The sequence below is a fragment of the Apteryx rowi genome, unplaced genomic scaffold, assembly GCF_003343035.1.
Source record: "Apteryx rowi isolate R43461 unplaced genomic scaffold, aptRow1 scaffold_9, whole genome shotgun sequence".
Lineage (NCBI taxonomy): Eukaryota > Metazoa > Chordata > Aves > Apterygiformes > Apterygidae > Apteryx > Apteryx rowi.
The window spans coordinates 3,545,191-3,563,346 of record NW_020451204.1 but is presented as its reverse complement, the minus strand read 5'-3'; the positions used below and the strand labels follow the sequence as shown (position 1 = coordinate 3,563,346).

Sequence of the window (18,156 nt, the reverse complement as noted above, 5' to 3'; positions counted from 1 at the left end):
AACACATCTGATGAGCAGTGAATGCATGTGAGAACTATGCAGATACTACAGGTTTTTGAAAACCCACCTTTTCTTTATTCAAATTTTCTTTACTCAGATTAGAGCTGGCCACTTTTGAAAGTCAGGCCTGGCTCTGGAGGGATGGGAAGGTGTCCGTTACAACAGCATTATTATTGCAGTGCCTCAACCTTTTGTCTTCTCGATAGAGGGTGCAGTCAAGTGGGATATTTTAATTAAAAGAGGATTTTGCTCATTTAACTGCCACGGACTCCAAAGAAATCTAGTGGCCTACCGTCTTCAAGAAACTGTGCTTAAGTCCTGTGTAGCCTGATAGCCTATCTCCAGAGATGGGCAGTACCTGGTGGGAAAAAAAGAGGATGCAAAGGGAGAAGGCTGCAGAGGAGGGCACACGGCAGCACCTCTAAAAAAAAGGTGATCTGCAAAGAAAAACAAAGGAAAACTGATTGTATTTCCTTGCTTCGTTCCCCCCAGGCTGTCAGAGGGACTAGAGAGGGGAAAAGACTTTTTTTTCCCCTTGGCTGTATCCATCAGCGTTTGCGGTAGGGTATTTCTGTATTGGTTGGTAGTGAAGCCATGGGAGCTATCCCAAAAGAGCGTAGTAGATGTCCCCATGTCAGGGGGTACGTAATCACTCCGGAGCTAGACCTGGATGGTTTCTGTCATTGAATTCTCTTGTTTTACTCCTCTGGTAATATTTAGATTTTGAGTGAGGTTGGGAAAAATAGGTCAGGGCACAAGCCTGCTTAAATAGAGCCATCCTAGGCTCAGCCAGTGGTTTGGCTTTKCTGTTTCGGGTCTCAGTATCTCTGTGCCCAGAGGCCAATGCCGTATCAGTTYGTACGGTGAGTGGCCGGCAAGAAAAGATGTGACCAAGCAAGTGGATGGGCTCACTGAGAAGTTTTCCTTTCTTCTCTTGGGAATCGGTATGGCTCAGTAACTGCTACGGTGGGTTGTGACAAGATAGGAACCAGCTGGGGAGCTGCAAGTAGATCTGTATTTTAGTTTCCCTTTCTGTGAGATAGGGAGTATGCTCCTGCCCCTCCTCGTATGGTGTTTTGAGATGTGCAGATGAACAGAGCTGCATAAGATGTTGCTACTATTATTAGGCTATTGTTTTAGGACTCCCTAATTACACTTTTTTTAAGAGCTGTTCCTGTAGTGTTTCCAAGGGCCCAACAATAAATCAGATTTTGTTTCTAGTAAATAAACTAGCCAGGCTACTCAAACATTGCTGTTTCACGTGGTAATATGCAGCATTAAGTGAAGCCCTTGCCTGAAAACGATTCATCCACGTGTTTTTCAAAATGCCAGAAAATCCTCAGGTTGCTGGGTTAAAAAAAAATAAAAAAATCATAAACATTTTGCTCTTTGCAATGTGACCTACTGGGTATGTCATTTCTGACAAAGCATGTTCGTAGGTGCTGGGGAAACTTAACTCTCATCACCCTGAAATCACTTGCAGGCCTCCAGGGAACTAAGAGCAGGCGTGAGGTAAAGAGTTAAATTATATCAAAACCGATCCAGACCCACTGCAGGGTCATTCATGTCCATACAAAGCAGCGTGTACTAACACACGGTCTGGCGCTGTTAAGAGATTTGTTTTTCTTACATTTACCTCCTTAGGAGACATATAGACTATTAAAGCTTGGATTCTCTGAGCCAATAGTAGGAATCATTTTTGTTCTCAAAGACTTTGGATTAAATGGATTGACGCACATGTGTTGTCACACAGAGCAGACACACACTGGGTTTCAGGCATACCTCCTGCAAACTCCTTTTGTGTAGCCTTTAATAATAATCTGTTAAYAGAGTCAAGGAACGCAGCACTCAGATGCACAAGCATGTTGCTGGCCTCAAGTTTCTCCTTTAGTCTTCAGCGTGTAACGGTACACGTTACTTTGCACCTGGCTGAGCCATCAGAGAGATTTTCATTTTTCATTAAACTGAGTCACTGTGGATGCAGGGAGTGGCACCTGCTTTGGGACTGCGTTGGTGGTGAGGGTCTGGCTCAAAAAAAGCACAAGTGCAATTTTCAAAGGAGACCTCTGGGGTTAGCCAGCAGCATTTAATGTAGTCGCAGTGTCAGACCAAGGTGTCATCTGCAATATGCTTGGCACATTGATCAGCTCTGGGGTCTCTTCTCGCTGGATCTAGCATGTACCCTGTGCATCCTTGAACCTAAGTTGGCACCTGTAGCTGCTCTTGCCTGTGCTTCACTGATGATCGTATTCACTGTGACCAAGGCCTGCTGTTAAACCCATTGGCATTGTTGCTTTTGTCTCTCGTTAGGTTCTTAGCATGGTGATCAATGCAGCTTACAAGCCAGGGAGTGTTTTACGAGAACTGCAGCTTGTGGAAGACCCTCAGTGGAATTTCCAAGAGGAAACACTCAAAGCAAAGTAAGTCTCCTGTGGGTGCTCTTTTGTTTGGGACCTTTAAGAAATGGAACTGGATAAAAAAAAAAAAAGAGAGAGAGACAGACAGACAACAAAAGGATTTTTTTTGCTGTGAAAGTTTTATTTTTTTAATAATCATTTTTTCTTCATTCAATTATTTGGCTGGTTCTGGAGCAGCTTAAGAAGTGAAATGTTCACCTGAGCATTTCGTTTCTGTTGTCTTTTTTTAAGCAGCCATCCAGATTTTGAAGAAAAATGCAATGTTTGTTCAGCAAAGTCCTGACTTTCGTGATAAGCTACTCCAATGAACTTGGCTATTATTGAATTCAGTCAATTCGTGGCTTTTCTAAATGTAGCAGTCTTACTGCTTTTAATATAGAGCCTGTCACTCTACTGCAGAAAGATCTGGCAAGAATTAATGCCTGGAAGAAAGAAATACAAAAAGCTGCAAACAAAATAGTAGAGACACATTTTTAAGCAGGAGAGTGATTGGGACAAAATACCAAGAGGTCTGAGATCCAGATCAAGATTTGATGTCTTTCTAGAATATATACTAGAATATATATATATGTGTTTAGTTCTGGTCTAAACAATATATAAATAAACTATGTGCCTATAAAATGCTAGACATACTAGAAAATGCTCTATTTTCCCTTCCAGCTTTAATATGTACCCACTTAAGTCTTTTTTATATAATAGGTACTCTAGTTAGGATGTATCCCTGCAACCATTATTCCTCTTAGAGAGGGCTGTCTCTCCATAATACCTCCAAAGAGCAATTATTCCCATTTTGTTGACAGATGTCAACAAAAAGTTCTTTGAGGACACTTCTCCCTACTGACTSACTTAGACACCTTAACTTTTTGAGTGCTAAAGTTAAATGTGATGAATCTCACCCCTTGTACTGAACTCTGTTACTCCCTTTTTAAATAAATGCAGTTAGCTTTTGGTTATTTGAAATGGTTGGCTCTCAATTATGGCATTATTGATTTCTATTGTATTTGATCTTTGGCCATGCAGATATTACAGAAAGCTCATGKGTGCTCTGATTGAGGGAGAGAATTGAGAACCTTTTACTCTGCAAACTCAGAAACTGTTCCTCTAAAGGAGGATAAATAGAAATGGAAGGCTGCTAGAAAATCTGATTTTTAATTTGCTTCTCTCACCCATGCAGAAGTCATATTTTCAGTGTTCATCAAATGAAATTTTGCRGATGCAAAATCCAAAGGTCATTTTTGCACGTGCAGATTTTCATTAAAAATAAGTCATCATCCATGGGCTGTTTTTCATTGATTCCAGGCTCCTGCACCTTATTCTGGCAAATGTCAGATATAGCAGTCTACTGGTACTTAGCAGTTGTGAAATCGAGTTATATTGCCTCATCTTAATGTCCTGTCCTTCGTCTTCTCTACCTTCCCCCATGGCACTTCTATCCATTCATTCCCATGTCTTTTTTCTTCTCCTATTTATTTAGCAGTGGGGATAGCCTGCTGGGATATATCTTATATCTGTGTAGGCCTCCAGATAAAAATATACCAGTCCTTTCCAGCAAAGAGGTTTGCATTTCATATTGGGCACAGGTAGTGTACATGTTCCTGTACATCCATTGTCCTACCAGGAGGCAGCAGTCTCAGCGAGTCAGACAGCATCTTTCAACTTTGTCAAGACAAAGAACTTTCCCCAGGGATCGTTGCAGGCTCAAAGCTGCGATAGCAAGTTTTACAATGACTTCTAAGCATAGAAATGTATTCTCGTCTCAGTGCGGCATTCTACTCTGGCTGCTGAAGAGACAGAGCTAATGGGTCTGTACCATGTTACCGTAGCTATCTGGCTTCTGGGGGCTGAGCCCATGGTTCTCTGTGCACAGAGCTGTGTTAAGTGCTCATACCAGCTCACCTGCAGGTACTTTGAGTACTTCTGGGAGTGGGTGACAGAGGGTAGACATGCTCTAAGATTGCCTGACTAGTCTAGGACTTTTTTTCTCTTTCTCTGAGTTTGCTGGGGCTGTTTCATCAAGAAATCTGCTGGGGTTTTAGTTGCATCTGGTTGTGCAGAAACAGCAAAGAAAACGAGCTCATGAAATCAGATACCCCAGGATGTGCAAAGCGACACATGACATGTTACATCAGATATGACAGTCAGGTGTGCTCCTGAATCTTAAACAGAGACCTGTAATGAGCAAACGTCTGTCTACACCGACTTCCAACCACGCCGGCTCCCAATGGTATCTTGCTGCTAATGATGACAGCTCTACAGCCAGCTGGAGCGTTTGTGCTGTAATGTGACATGTCGTGTCACCGCCTTCCTTCTGATGTAAACTGACACCTCCTTGGATCTTGACAATGTTGTTGTTTGTTTGCAGCAATGGTTGCAGTAGGGTAGAGCAAAGGGGAGTGAGGAGAAAGGTGAAGACAAGGCTGTTGTTTCCCACCAGCCTGAATGTCAAGTTGCTCCCTGCCAGGAATGTGCTATTGCAGTCCTAGGGCAACCTGCATTTAGTTTGCTCTGCTGTCACGAATGACCAGCACAGAATCAATTATGCTAGCCTTGCGACGAAGATAAACAGTTTAGATTGTCCTAACAGATGTTTTTGCACTGTGTGACGGCAGTTGTTTCCCATCAGCGCTGCTGACTCTCCGTGAAAATAGTCAAACCTGATTTATTGGTGATGATAAGTTAGAAATGTCAGGCCCGATCCCCTGAATTCCCAAGAGTTGTGGGCATTCAGACCTTGTGGCTTTGATGCTTTAATTTCAGTGTCTAAATCTAGATTTGGTGATTAGATTTAGATTTCTTATATACAAAGGCTCGAGGACCTTTATTCTTTCTAAGGGCTTTTATTGCTACAGCTGCAAGTCAGGCTGTTGGGGGCTCACCCATTTTTGCAGGACTTAGGTAGGACCAGTGTGTGCAGAGTGTGTGTCTTGTATGAAGCCCAATTAATCAAAATAAAAAAAGAAGGATATTTCTGAACTTCTCATTATCTGAAATTCCGAGACCTGCCCAAATCTAGTAGCTGAATTCCAGGAATATTAACCCGTAATCACAGAAACCATTGTTTATTTATGAGGCTATATTTCAAAGGAAGTTTTTTTACTGTGGATGCTTTACAAGATTTCCTTTCATCTGGGATGAATGATGCTGAGGTACTTTATGCCTCCTTTGCCTCAGTCTTTGCTGGCAAGGTTTGCTCTCAGGTCTCCCAGGTCCCTGTCACCGAGGGAGTGAAGCATTACTCACAGTAGATGAAAAAGGAGTTGGAGACTACTTAAGCAAGTTGGGCATACTTAAGTCCATGCGACCAGATGAGATGCACCCATGGCTGCCTGGGGGAACTGGCCAATGTCCTTGCAAGGCCACTGTCATCTTTGAAAACTCATCATGATCGGGGAGGTTTCCTGATGTCTGAAAGAAGGCAAACATCACACCCATCTTCAAGAAGGGCAAGAAGAAAGATCCAAGTACTTAGAGGCTGGTCAGCCTAAACTCAATCCGTGGGAAGGTTATGAGGCAAATCCTCCTGAAGGAGGTGACTGGGAAAAGCCAGCATGGATTTACCAAGGGCAAATTGTGCCTGCTGTGATGAGATGACTGGTTTGGTAGATGAGGGAAGAGCACTGCAAGTTGTTTACATTGCTTTTAGCAAGGCTTTCAGTACAGTCTCCCATACTATCCTTGTAGCCAAACTGTGGAGATATGGATTGGATGGGTGCCTGATAAGTTGAGTGGAAAACTGGTTGGACAACTGTGCTCAAGGGACTGTGATCAGTGATATGAAATCCAAGTGACATCTAGTTGTTAATAGTCCTTCTCAAAATCAATACTGAGCTATAGCTCATATCACTTAGTTCATCTTCAACGTCACCTTGGCCTTTTGTGCCAAGTGCTGGAGATAGAAGTTGTCAGGACCAATGGAATGACTTTTTTTCCATAATCAGGAGGAGACTTAGCCAGACATATTCTTACAACTAGAAGAATGCCAGGAGTCTCATTGAATTCTATTTTCAAGAGTGCAAAATATCACTGGATGATTAAATAGGTTTGGAGGAAGGTCACCACCACATTTTTGATTATTTTACCTAGAGTACGCGTATTTACAAAATCCTTGGCAACCTGGATATATTGAGTTGTTCCAAAGATATGGGTATTTTGATGAAAACTTTAGGGGCTACTATCGTTGACAGTCCCAATGGCCCCTATAGGCAGGTTCTAATTCAAGCATAATGAAGCAGACATTAAATGATCTCTGCTACTGCACTGGTAAGATACCTCTGGTAGATGTAATGCAGGGGACTTTAGTTGTGTGCTGTGGGTAGCTGATGTTTCCAGGAGATTTTTCATATTTGGCTGACTTCGAGAAAGTAAGACAAATGGGAAATTTGTTGCAAAAGAACAGATGTGGGTTTCTGATCCCACCAAGGAAATTGAGGCTGTTAGCCACTTGATTATTCAAAATAGCCTCCAAGGTTTTCAGAAGTGTGAGCAGTATCTTTATAGTGAGACTTTTGAAAAATGTGGCTAGTGCTCAGTGCTCTTGTTTGAAGTGTCTTTAGCACGAGACTTTTCATGTCATGGTGTAACAGTCCCCAACTACTGCTCCTAGGTGACATTTTGTTCTCATGAACTTCTAACCTATTTTATGGCCAAAGGAAGGTTCCAAAGAAGAGTAAGTATAATATTTCCAGCAAGGTGCTATTAGCTGAGTATTATTGCTCATGGATCAGCAAAGATCTTGAGTATACTTTTCTTGGGAATATTTTCAGCCATGAGGGTTTCTCCAACTTTTGGTGTCCTGGGGCTGAGAGGGGGGGGACAGAAAAGGAATATTTCTTTGACTTTAGGCGTAAAGTCTTTTTTAAAGGAACAGTGATTTCCAAGAAAGCTTAAAATGTCATGCTTGGCACAGCTGTTTTTGAGGTCTTTAGCAGTGTCGTGCTATGCATACAAGTTACTTGCTGCTTAAAAATGGTTGGGAAGACAGGAGTCTTAGTATGAAAGTATCAACAGGAATATCAATAGCAGGCAATTTTTTGAAAGATGCTAATGGCAAAGGGTTTTCTGATTATATCCTGAGGAGCTCTTTCCACAGGGCTGTCCTAGATGAGCTCAGATTATATTTGGTGGTGTTTGTGTTATAAGGCTTTAAAGTGCAAGAAGTACGGAAAATATTAGTAGATCCTGGTTTATAGTTGCAAGAGGTGCTGCCATGGCCAAAATCATGCAAAATTTTTCTTGTGGACAGTACCAACACCTTGGGTTATTGAGAGTGATTCCTGCACTCATGCTGATCTCCATTTTGCCATCCTTTCTATTAGTCACTGTGTGCAATATATGTATTGCTTTCAAAGCATGCTGTGAAATCAGTTTTTCATTTCATCAGCTTCATCTTTTTTCTTTTGCCAGGCACTTTAGTACAGTGGGACCTTTTTGGATAGCCAAACACAAAAGGAAGTATTAAATTAGAAAAAGTGACCCATCCTTGTATAACATCCAGGTATTATCAGGTAGCTTAGCTTGTTAGAAAGAAGATCAAGAGGCAATTTGATTGCATTGCTTTTGCAGGGAAGCAAAACCAGATGCAGTTTTTTCATCCTAGTGGTAAAAGTCAGAACAAGGACAAATAAATATAAACTAAATCAAGACACATTCAGATTTAAAAATGAAGCATAGGCTTATAGGTACAGGTGATCCTGCTGCCCAGTAAAGCAGTGAATTCTTCCAGTGCGGAGATCTTTAGACAGAAGCTGGTGGTTTTCTGGAAGTGATGCTTTTGTCCCACTAAAGTTGTTGGGGTTAAGGTGAAGGTACCAGAATGAAGTTCTGCAGCCTGTCGCAGGAGTATGACTTGCTGACCTAATGAGCTAGGCGGTTGTTAAACTTAATGGCTCCTGGAGAAGTAATGAGGGCGGAAGTCTTTTCAAGCATATTGATAAGAAGTATAAGGCCTTTATAAGTATACATATTTAAATGCCTGTGGAAATCATTCTTTTCATGTTAAGTTTTGCCAAAGCCCCTTTAGCCAGCCTGCCTGTGAAGTTTTTTTCATCGGGAAGCTGGGATGACAGTGGTCTCTTCCATCTTGGAGGTAGCACTTTTTCCATTATGCATCACATGTCTTCCAGGTCTGATGGGGTGCATGAAGAGTTGGCTTGTTAGTTAATTAAATAATGAATCCAGGATTGACTCCATGACCTGGGATATTGCTTGGGCACCAGATGGGGTGTCAGAGCCTGGTGCCATGCAGAGATACTCATTTAGGTTCTGAAAGAGTTTTGTGTTGAAGTGATAGTTCGAATCAAGCTTTTTGCACTGTGAGGGCAGTCGGACTGGGCTGTTTCCAGACTCACGGTCCATTTGGGAACCTCCCCTATAAAACCATGCACCACAGGGTAAACCCCTCTTCCGGTTCCCCAGTGTTTCCAGAACAAGTTTTAGGGAGGTAGAACAGCAAGAGATAGTTTCTCAGTTGCCTTGCATAACTCGCTGAAACCTTCAGAGAGAGGGAAGAGGGTCCAGGGAGGATGCTGCGTGTGTTAACTCCCTGGCCATGGCTCTTTTGTTTCACCTTCTTCTCCTCTTCTTCTTCCATATTGGACTATCAGCAGCTGCTTCCCTGTTAGCAAGCAGTGGATCTTAATGCACTCACAAATACTTCCTCCCATTTTTCCTGATGACTGCAACTTGTCTTTCATGGCTTCCAAGCCAGTAATCTCTCTTTTTCACTCTCTCTCCCCCCGTTTTCTTTTGTGTGTTACTTTTCTGTCCTCTAAACACATTTATAATGCCTTAACACCAGGCACTCGCATGATTGTCTCTTGTGTTGCATTCCTCGGGATGTGTAAGAGATGTTTTAAAAACCTTATCTCGCTGTTTACAATAGCTTGGTGCTGCTGTTTAATAAATTATGGGGATAATTGGTTTTTCAGAGTTCACATCTCCAACGTATTACAGCAGGGATGTAACTGTATCTTTCTTAGCCATTTATCGCTCAGAAACACTTCATATAAAACACTGAAATGAATGTTTTAGTAGCACATGGATAACAAATTTAAGGCAAACCTTGCACTGCAGCTTTCCGCTCTAAGTATTCCCTTTAGGAGTYACCATTTTTAGGGCCTGTTCCTGCAGCCCAGTTAAACCGCTCAAGAGACTCCGGATTAGTTCCTGGGGCTTTGTACTGCACAGATCTCATAGCGGTAAAGTCACCTGATCCCCATATCGCAGACAGTCCAGTTTCACCCAAACACTTCTACCCAGTGAGTATAGCCCAAAGGCCACAGTCAGGCTAAAGCATTTCACGTATCGGGATAGTACACTGTGCATCACTGGCAGAGGACAGAAGGCCAAGATCCTTGCAGCTATTGTCGACAAGTCTGGAGGTAGCTCACTGGGTAAAGCAGAGAGCTGAATTTCCCCTTATTTCTTCCTGATCCCCCCCATGAAAAAGTACCTGGATTACTGAAGTCAGTTTGTGCTCAGTTCATTGTACATTTAGGATGTGATGGGAGAGCTGCCTCAAGAAAGACAGCAATGGAGATCAAAGGTGTAGGTGGAAGCATACAGAGCCAGTACAACCCAAGCTTGAGGTGGTGACCAAATAGATCTGCAAGGTGGATATGCTTCTCAGCAGGTCAACTTATGAGGAGAGGCTGCACCCCTCTCCCAAACACCATCAGACCATCCTAAAGGTCCATCAGTTTGTGGTATCCTGTGCAGTATCCCCACCAACTGTACTCTGAATTTACTCCATCTCTTGCCATATCTCCAGTTATATCCAGTGTGCACATGAATTCCTCCTCAAACAACATCCACACCTCAGCTTCCAGCATCATTTCATCCTTCCTTTCCTTGTTCAAGTCTATCTGAAATGGAATCACTAAAACAAGTAGGTATGTTCTGCTTCCCTTCTCAAGAAAGACATTCTTCCAGAAGTCATTGGGGAAGGGGCCTACCTAACTGAGGGCAGAGTCTGGTCTGTAGCATCTAAGGACGTGACTGATGACATGATTGGTGGCATGGGATCTTGTTATGCTCTTTTCTAGGTACAGAGGGAAGACGTACAGGGCAACGGTTAAGATTGTGCGAACGTCAGATCAGGTAGCAGATTTCTGCAGAAGAGTCTGTGCAAAGTTGGAGTGTTGCCCCAACCTGTTTAGTCCTGTCTTGGTGGCCGAAGTCTGCCCGGAGAACTGTTCCATTCATACTAAAACCAAGTACAGTGAGTATAAACTGTAATACTTCCGGTTGCTAGCTGGGAATCAGAGCAGTGGGAGACTGCGCGTGAACTGATTATGAAGCACGTGAATTGTGTAATACGTTAACATTGAGTGTGATTCACCTCACCTAATTAGAGCTGTCCAAAAGACAGTTATTTAATTCTGACCAAGTCGCCATAGACTCCGTTAGTAGTCATTGCCGAGAAATGGGCATCTTCAGAAAATAGTCCATCTCCCTCCCTCCTAATATATCTGTGTGAAAGTCATTCCTCTTTGGAGGTGTTGACTTCTCTTTGTATATAAAGGTAAAATACAGGGTTTATAAAAGGAACCTGCAGCAGCCACTGAGATTTAAACCACTACATCTCAGACATCTTCATTAAATGGGGTGAATCCTCTCCTCCTCCTTAGAGAAGAGTTTCCATCATCTCTATCAGCACATGCCAGTGTCGTGGTGACAAGGCTGCTGGAGGGATTTTGGTAGCATTGACTTCTATGTACCCAGGGAGTTTAATATTTAAGCATATCCCTACCTATTCAGGAATGCTGAAGTTAAGCATGTGTTCAACACTCTTTGTTGTTGATGTTTGCTAAATTAGCTCTTAAACAGATCACAAAAGTGGAAGTGGGTGTTCTTTGTCTCTCACGCAGCTTGCAAGAAAACAAACTGATTGATTTAAGAGAAGTTGTTCCTGTTTGGTGCCAGGGCAAAAGGAGAAATGGGCCCAGGGACAGATTCAGATCACCGAACGTGGGTTTCTGTAGGAGTCTACACCCGAGCTAGTCTCCTAGACTCCATCCATGTTGAACGGAGAGCTAGAGGAGTACGGCCAGGAGAGCACAGGCTGTGGTTGTCTCATCCCAAAGTTGATGCCTGTATTTGGTCAGATGAATCATGTCCTGAACTCCACTGATTGTATTGATGAAAGGCTTGGTTCAGTTACCTGCACATGGGTGCCAAGGGCCGTTCTGGATGTCCCAGTGTGCCCTACCTGGTGCAGGTGTTCCCTAAACCTCCCACAGTATCTGTCAGCCCCAAAGGATGCTGTGGAGCATTTCAGATGGCAGCTGAACTGAGCCCCTAACATAAGGTCAGAGGACAATCATCTCCTGTGCACTGAATATTATTTCAGCTTGGGCCAAGAAATATTTGAAGGTAATAAAACCCCAGTCCTTCATACACTGAACAAACATACATAATTCAGAATAGCCTGCCCTCTCCACCCTGTACTGCAACCATCAGCAACTGAAAATGTACCTGAGACTTAACTCACGCTGAAGTGCAGCAGATCAGATCTGAAACATGTAGACCCCTCTTGCTCCAAATTGCTACTCGGCTTAGTGGAAGCTTTGCCTAAGTACACATTGTAGGGTTAAATTCAGAAATCCTCGCTCATCACCAATAAATGTGTATACATAAGAGCTCTAACACTTCACACTAGTCCAAGATGAACTCCTGTATTTACACTGGACATTTTTTCTGAATTAAGGTATTTTAAAATTCCTTGTAAAAGTGCAGCTAGAGTGCAATATTTAATCAGTAGCAAAAAAAACAAGCCTAAAGTTTCCTTCTCTTAATGGTTAGAGTTTTTAAAGGCTGTTTTGCTTTCATTTCTCCAGCTTATTATTATGGGAAGAGGAAAAAAATCATTAAGCCGCCAATTGGGGAAAATAACAACATGAAGAGTGGGCATGTCAAGCCAGCCAGACGCAGGAAAAGGCGGAAATCCATCTTTGTGCAGAAGAAAAGGAGGACGTCGGCCGTCGATTTGAATGTGGCAGGCTCGGCAGAGGTACACGCTGATAAATCAGCAAAAGTCCCTTGGGGCTTTTTTTCCCCCCATCTGCATCTCCCTTTTGAGACAGCTCTCAGCAAACCCCAACACTTCACTCTCCCATTTTGAATCCCTCCTTAGCACCCTCTTTTTCTAAGATCGTATTGTTTTTGGGGGGACACTTTGGGGACTTAGCCCATGTTCGTTCCTGAATTAGCAAGTACAGTTCGTGCTCACGAGCTCCACCTTCGTTACACCCTGAATTTAGAGCCTGCCAAACACTTAATAGTGATTACGCATTCGTTGTGCTGATCAGTTATGTGCTGTCTGATTTTATATCTTTATTTTCTTTTGCTTCCTCATATGTCTGTAGCCAGACACATGAGCCTGTTTTCAGTGTTTGTGCAGCATCTAACACCATGGAGGAGGTCTGAGATCCACATCTAAGATCTCCAAGTATTATAGCATTACAAATAATAACCCTTGGGTCATCGGGCTCTTAGTTTTTCATTAACTATTTGTAATATTTTTGGTTCATAACGCCAAACTACAGAAGCTCTAGAAGTTTTAGAAACCAAGTAAAGGGTTTATGTCCCAAATTTGAGTTTTCAGTCTCACCAAGACTTTTTGTGAGACGACAGGATCCCAGCTTCAGCAGTGATTCGTGTCCAGGTGCAAACTGGAGCAGACTTAGTTAAATCACTTCTGTGTGGATCCTTCCCCGGGGGTGGTTTTCATATGATTATAATGACCAAGTTCACATGTGGTTTCCTTTCCTCAGCTGAGCACCAGCAATTGCTGCTTCATGAAGTGTGAAATAAAATAGGTTTGCCTAAATTCTCTCTACTTCAGCTGGAGGGAGGGTGACTTTTTAAGCCACTCTCACTTGGTTGCTTGCACCATCACGAATCAGTCCTCCTTTAGGTGAAGTTCAGCTTTCATTTCTTTAGGTTATACCTCTTTCAAAGGGTTTTAAACTGAAATAAACCCATTTTAAAACAAAATTGACCATCAGCCAGCTTTTTCAACTCATTTGACTAACTTGGTCTAAAATTGTTCTTTCACTTAAGGCTTTTGCATGTGCCGTAGATACATGCTCACGCTTCCATCAGAGCTAATCTGCTGAAGCTGTTGGGGCAATTTATGTTTATAAAGTTCAGCATACACAGTTTCCATAGGCCAGTGTATGTTTGCAAGCTCTGTGTGACAGAAATCACAAGAAGCTGGTTATAATCTCTTTTACCTGGAAATTTATGCCGTACCTTCAAGCTGAAGGCCACGTTGCAAGGAAATTGTGTGAAATTCTACGTCCTGGAATTTACAGAAACGCCAGCTAAGCAATCCCTTCTATACACTAGTACATCTCGATATTTTTAAAAGGCACCAAAATTTCCTTCCTTTCAATACCAGTGATAATTCGAAGCAAGATGAAGGTTTAAAATCAGTTGTGTTTCTGGTTTTCTTTCACCCTGAGCAACCTGACTTTCATTTTATCCTTTCAGTGGTTTCCATTTCCTGTTCTCATGCACATCAGCAGTGCCACGAGGTTTGAGATGCATGCACAACAGAGGAACATTTCATGCCAGACGAGTTATTGCCATTGACCTTTTGTTAGAAACAAAAAAAGGATTTATTAACTGTATATTTTTACTTTTACATTTTGTAAGAAATCTAAATTGGGAGCTAATCTACTTAGCACTGTAATAAAAATGAGATAATTCAGTTAAAATAAATGTTACTGTGGACTGACATGGGCATGGGCATACAATTTGACCTGGTACTTTTCGATTTGCCATTGTATTAATCTCCAAGTCCGGATATCGTTTCTGTGATGATCTTTGTGCAGGAAAGCGAAGACGACGAGCCGGATGCKATGGAGGATGAGACGGGGAGCGAGGAAACCAGTTCCGAGCTCCGCGATGACCAGACGGACACCTCCTCTGCTGAGGTCCCCTCCACCCGGCCGCGGCGCACCGTCACGTTACGGAGCAGCACTGAGTCGGACCGACCTCCTCCCACGGAGAGGGCTCGGAGGAGCCGGAAATCCCAGCCTCTCTCGTACAACGAGGGAGAGAAGTGCCCTCAAGTCAAGGAAGTGAGTATGGCGGCAGGCTCTTTCACTCCTAATTAATGGCAGTATTTTCTCTAAACTGATCTTTGGCGTCAAGCGTTCCTCATCTGAGGAGGGCATCCTGCTCCGTGGCTGAGTAGTCCTCAGCGCCGTGTAGTTTTCTTTATGAGAGCGTTTGGCTTTTGTAGGAAATGAAGCAAGAAGAGGAAGAAAAGCTCATCCTGGACAGTAATCCGTTGGAGTGGACCGTGACCGATGTCGTGAGGTTTATTAAACTGACCGACTGCGCACCCCTTGCCAAGATATTTCAGGAGCAGGTAGACATCTTCATGTAACACTTCTTTTCATATCCGTGGTGCTTATTCACATGTCAAAAAAAGACAGGGCACACTACCTTGCTAGCTGGGCCCAGGGCATTGACAAAGAGATTATGACCAGATTTCAAATCTGCTTGGGCCAAGCTACAGCACAAATTTTGAGAAAGCGTGGAAACCCTTGGAAATTAGTGTCAGAGCTTTGCCAGATCCTCAGAGAGAGCAGAAACCTCTCTGAGTGCTTGTGAAAAGGAGGAGGTTTAGGTCTTTCTTGTCCATACCAAGGTCCCACAAAACCATCCTGGTGTCAAGTAGGCATCTCAGTGTACCAACGGGTGGTGGTTGTTTGGTACAAGTTAGCATGAATGTGTAAGATTTATATAGAAGCAGCCATTCCTTGGCTAATGAGTAATGGCCACTGCTGATTAATTTGAAAGCAAAGGGGCAGCTCCAGGAAATCCATAGTTAGAAAGATCCATCTCTTGAAGCAAGAGTGGTCAATTACGCTGCAGCCGATGGCACTCAGAGGAGCGATGTAGCCAGCTGCCCGCTGAACTATTTCTGATTCTACTTTGTGAACAAGCCCATTCCTGGGCATAGCTGGTTTCCTGTGGGAAAATTGAAGAGCAAATCTAGAGCGAGGCTGAAACACTCTTGTAGCGAGATGCTGTAATCTCCATGCTGCAGCCTGCTGCCACCATTTGTTAATCAGCCTGGAGTATTGCCAGGTCTTGAAAGCCAAACCCATCTTTCCTTTGCCAGAGAGTTTTATGGGAACTTTAAGTGAACACAGATTAGTGGAGCTTTTCCTTGCTATTTGCAAGGAAGCTCCTGGTGCAATGGGTCATCAATCTTCAATATAGAAAGAACCCAAGTGGTGGACATTCCTGATCAAAGCAGTGCTTAAGGTGTCCAAGGTCTGTATGTGTCTAAGGCTACCAAATCAGGGCTATCCTGGAGAGTTTTTGTGTTGCCTGTGAGTTAAATGGATTTTTCTGTACTTAGACTCTGATCGTCCCTAAGGTGTAAAAAGCAGTTTGTCTGCTCCACAGTCCATTAAAGAACAAAAAGGACTTGAGCTCTTAGTTAAGAGGAGGATCATGAAGCCAGCAGAAATCTGTCATAGAATGGCTTTTTTCTGGGGGGCTGGTTCAGGGAGTTTGGGACATAAATAGGTCTGAGGATCTGGACATGATCTCTGCGGCCTTCCCTTCGCCTCAGTTCCTCAGCCATAAAATGGGACTAATCAGGTCTCCGTGATGCCTATGGAGTTTGTTTAGAAGTTGATCCAACATTTCAGAGTCTGGGAGGCTTTTCCCAAATCGGGGAAAAGGTGGGAACCTAAGGAGACATACTAGACAACTTCTGAAAAGGCATTAGGCATCCCAGAGGAAAGAGCTGGGCAGCATCAAAGTGGGACAGTTCATTAAGAAAAAAGCAGAGGACAAAATCTCGCAGGCAAAGCATCTAATTTTGGGGGTGGGCTTCCCTCCTCACCTCTCCACCCCTGGTTCTGCTTGCTGTTCTCCAGAGTCCATGAGCAAAGCCTATATCACTGTTTCTCCCTTCCCCAGGACATCGATGGCCAAGCCCTTCTGCTGCTGACACTCCCCACGGTGCAAGAGTGCATGGAGCTGAAGCTTGGGCCGGCCATCAAGCTGTGTCACCAGATCGAGCGAGTAAAAGTTGCTTTCTATGCACAATACGCCAACTGACTGCACTTCTCCGTTTCTGTCTGTTCCCTTTTTCATTCTCTCTCTTTTTTAACGTTGCAACTTGTTCGAGGTTCTTTTCTTTTTCCCCTTTCTTTTCCGAAAACACATGGAATCGGAAGCACTGGGAAGTAACTTGTAAAAAAAAAAAATGAAAGAAAGAAAACTAGCAAGAAATTGAATTAATTTTTCTGTACTTGTAAAGCACACAGAAAGATTGCTGGCATCTCTCCTTCGCAAGCCTCGCTAACCCGTTACGCTGTGGTGTTAAGACCAGTATGGATCAGATGGCTTGTTGTTTTTTAAAACAAAGCCAAACAACTTTTGCTACCAGTGGCAGACACATTCCCAAGGAGAACGGTCAGACATTTCCGGCTGATGATGGTTTGTCTAGATCCATTTCTGGACATGAACTATCCTTTCAGCCAACTCTGACGCACTTCTTTCATATTGAAATGTAAGCGACCATTTTTAACGTTACCCAGGGTTTACTGCAAATTTGATCTTAGTGATCAATGGGCTTTTTTTCTTTTCTTTTTTTTTCCCTCTCCGGTCTCACAGAAGGAAAAAGTGTTATACCAGTCATATGCTATTTGTTAATCCTGAGTGATTTAGAAAGGAGGACCCAACCCAGGCTCTCTGTACGGTATCAGACAAAGCTGCAGCGAGCTGACAAGGGCGCAAAAAGACCTAATGCACAGTAACGCTTCCCGAGCCCGCGTAGCTGTGTACAATACGCTGATTGTCTCGGCGGTCGGATCTGTACAGTGCTTCATTCTTGTAAAGGAACATGCATGAAATCTTTTATCCTCAAGCCCGTCCAGTTCAATTCAAGTCTGACTTTGAACCCCACGGGGGGAACAGAAACCAGCCTGTTCAGATTTAATGATGAGACTGTGGAGCGAATGCTGATTTCACTTCCACCTTCTTGAATCTGGTGTTAAGCGGGCACAAAAAGCGTCAATGTTTTCCACTTGGGTACCCCACGGGGTTTTACGCTAGCTGAGGACCCAGCCCAGTGCACCCGCTGTCTCCAGTGTATATAAAGCTCCCAGCTTGTCCCAGCGCTTTGCGCCACCCTGGCCAGTTAAACTGGGGCTTGCTTCAAACAGGCTCAGTGTTTCCGTCTACCTTGCAGGACTGTATGACCTCTCCTTCTCTCTCTCTAAACATGTGTCAAGCCTCAATTTGCAGCAACTCAGCAAAGGTCGGTGGCAACACACTGGTGTGAAGTTTTCTCCAAAGCAAACTGGAACCAAGCCTGAATTTTGCTCTGACTTTAAGGTGCAAGTGAATCCCTCCTTCAGAAAGCAAACTGGATGGTTCTTGCTGAGGTTTAGCCTGATTTCTTAGGAAACCACTGGCTTCAGCAGACTTTTTTTTCTGAAGCTATAAACAGGCCCCTTTTTTCTGGCCTTGGGGAACTCAGCTTGAGTTTTATATTTGTCCTGGAAATTTTACACAGCTCTGTTACAATGCTGTGATGCCAAAGCCCACCCAGGGAAGACCTCTTCCAAAAGAAGTGTCTCTTCTAGCCCTAAATCTGAATGGCTGCGCTTATGGCCAGATACACCTTGCATCGTTGCCATCTGCAAACTTGGATCAGATAATCCTGCTGACCCAGTGTGCTCAAAAAAACCTACTGACCAAG

The 18,156-nt window shown here is 43.4% G+C and overlaps 1 protein-coding gene across 1 annotated transcript in view; it reads left to right on the top strand.

Moving 5' to 3' along the window:
- The window catches only part of SFMBT2 (Scm like with four mbt domains 2), a 98,027-nt gene extending 81,474 nt beyond the window's left edge, over positions 1–16,553 (top strand). Inside the window, exons 15-20 of the mRNA XM_026091217.1 lie at positions 2,311–2,420; positions 10,460–10,635; positions 12,254–12,426; positions 14,255–14,503; positions 14,668–14,796; positions 16,368–16,553. Of these exons, the coding sequence (XP_025947002.1) occupies positions 2,311–2,420; positions 10,460–10,635; positions 12,254–12,426; positions 14,255–14,503; positions 14,668–14,796; positions 16,368–16,508 (978 nt within the window). The 3' untranslated portion in view covers positions 16,509–16,553. The remainder of the gene's footprint in view (positions 1–2,310; positions 2,421–10,459; positions 10,636–12,253; positions 12,427–14,254; positions 14,504–14,667; positions 14,797–16,367) is intronic.
- The last annotated feature ends 1,603 nt before the right edge of the window (positions 16,554–18,156 follow it).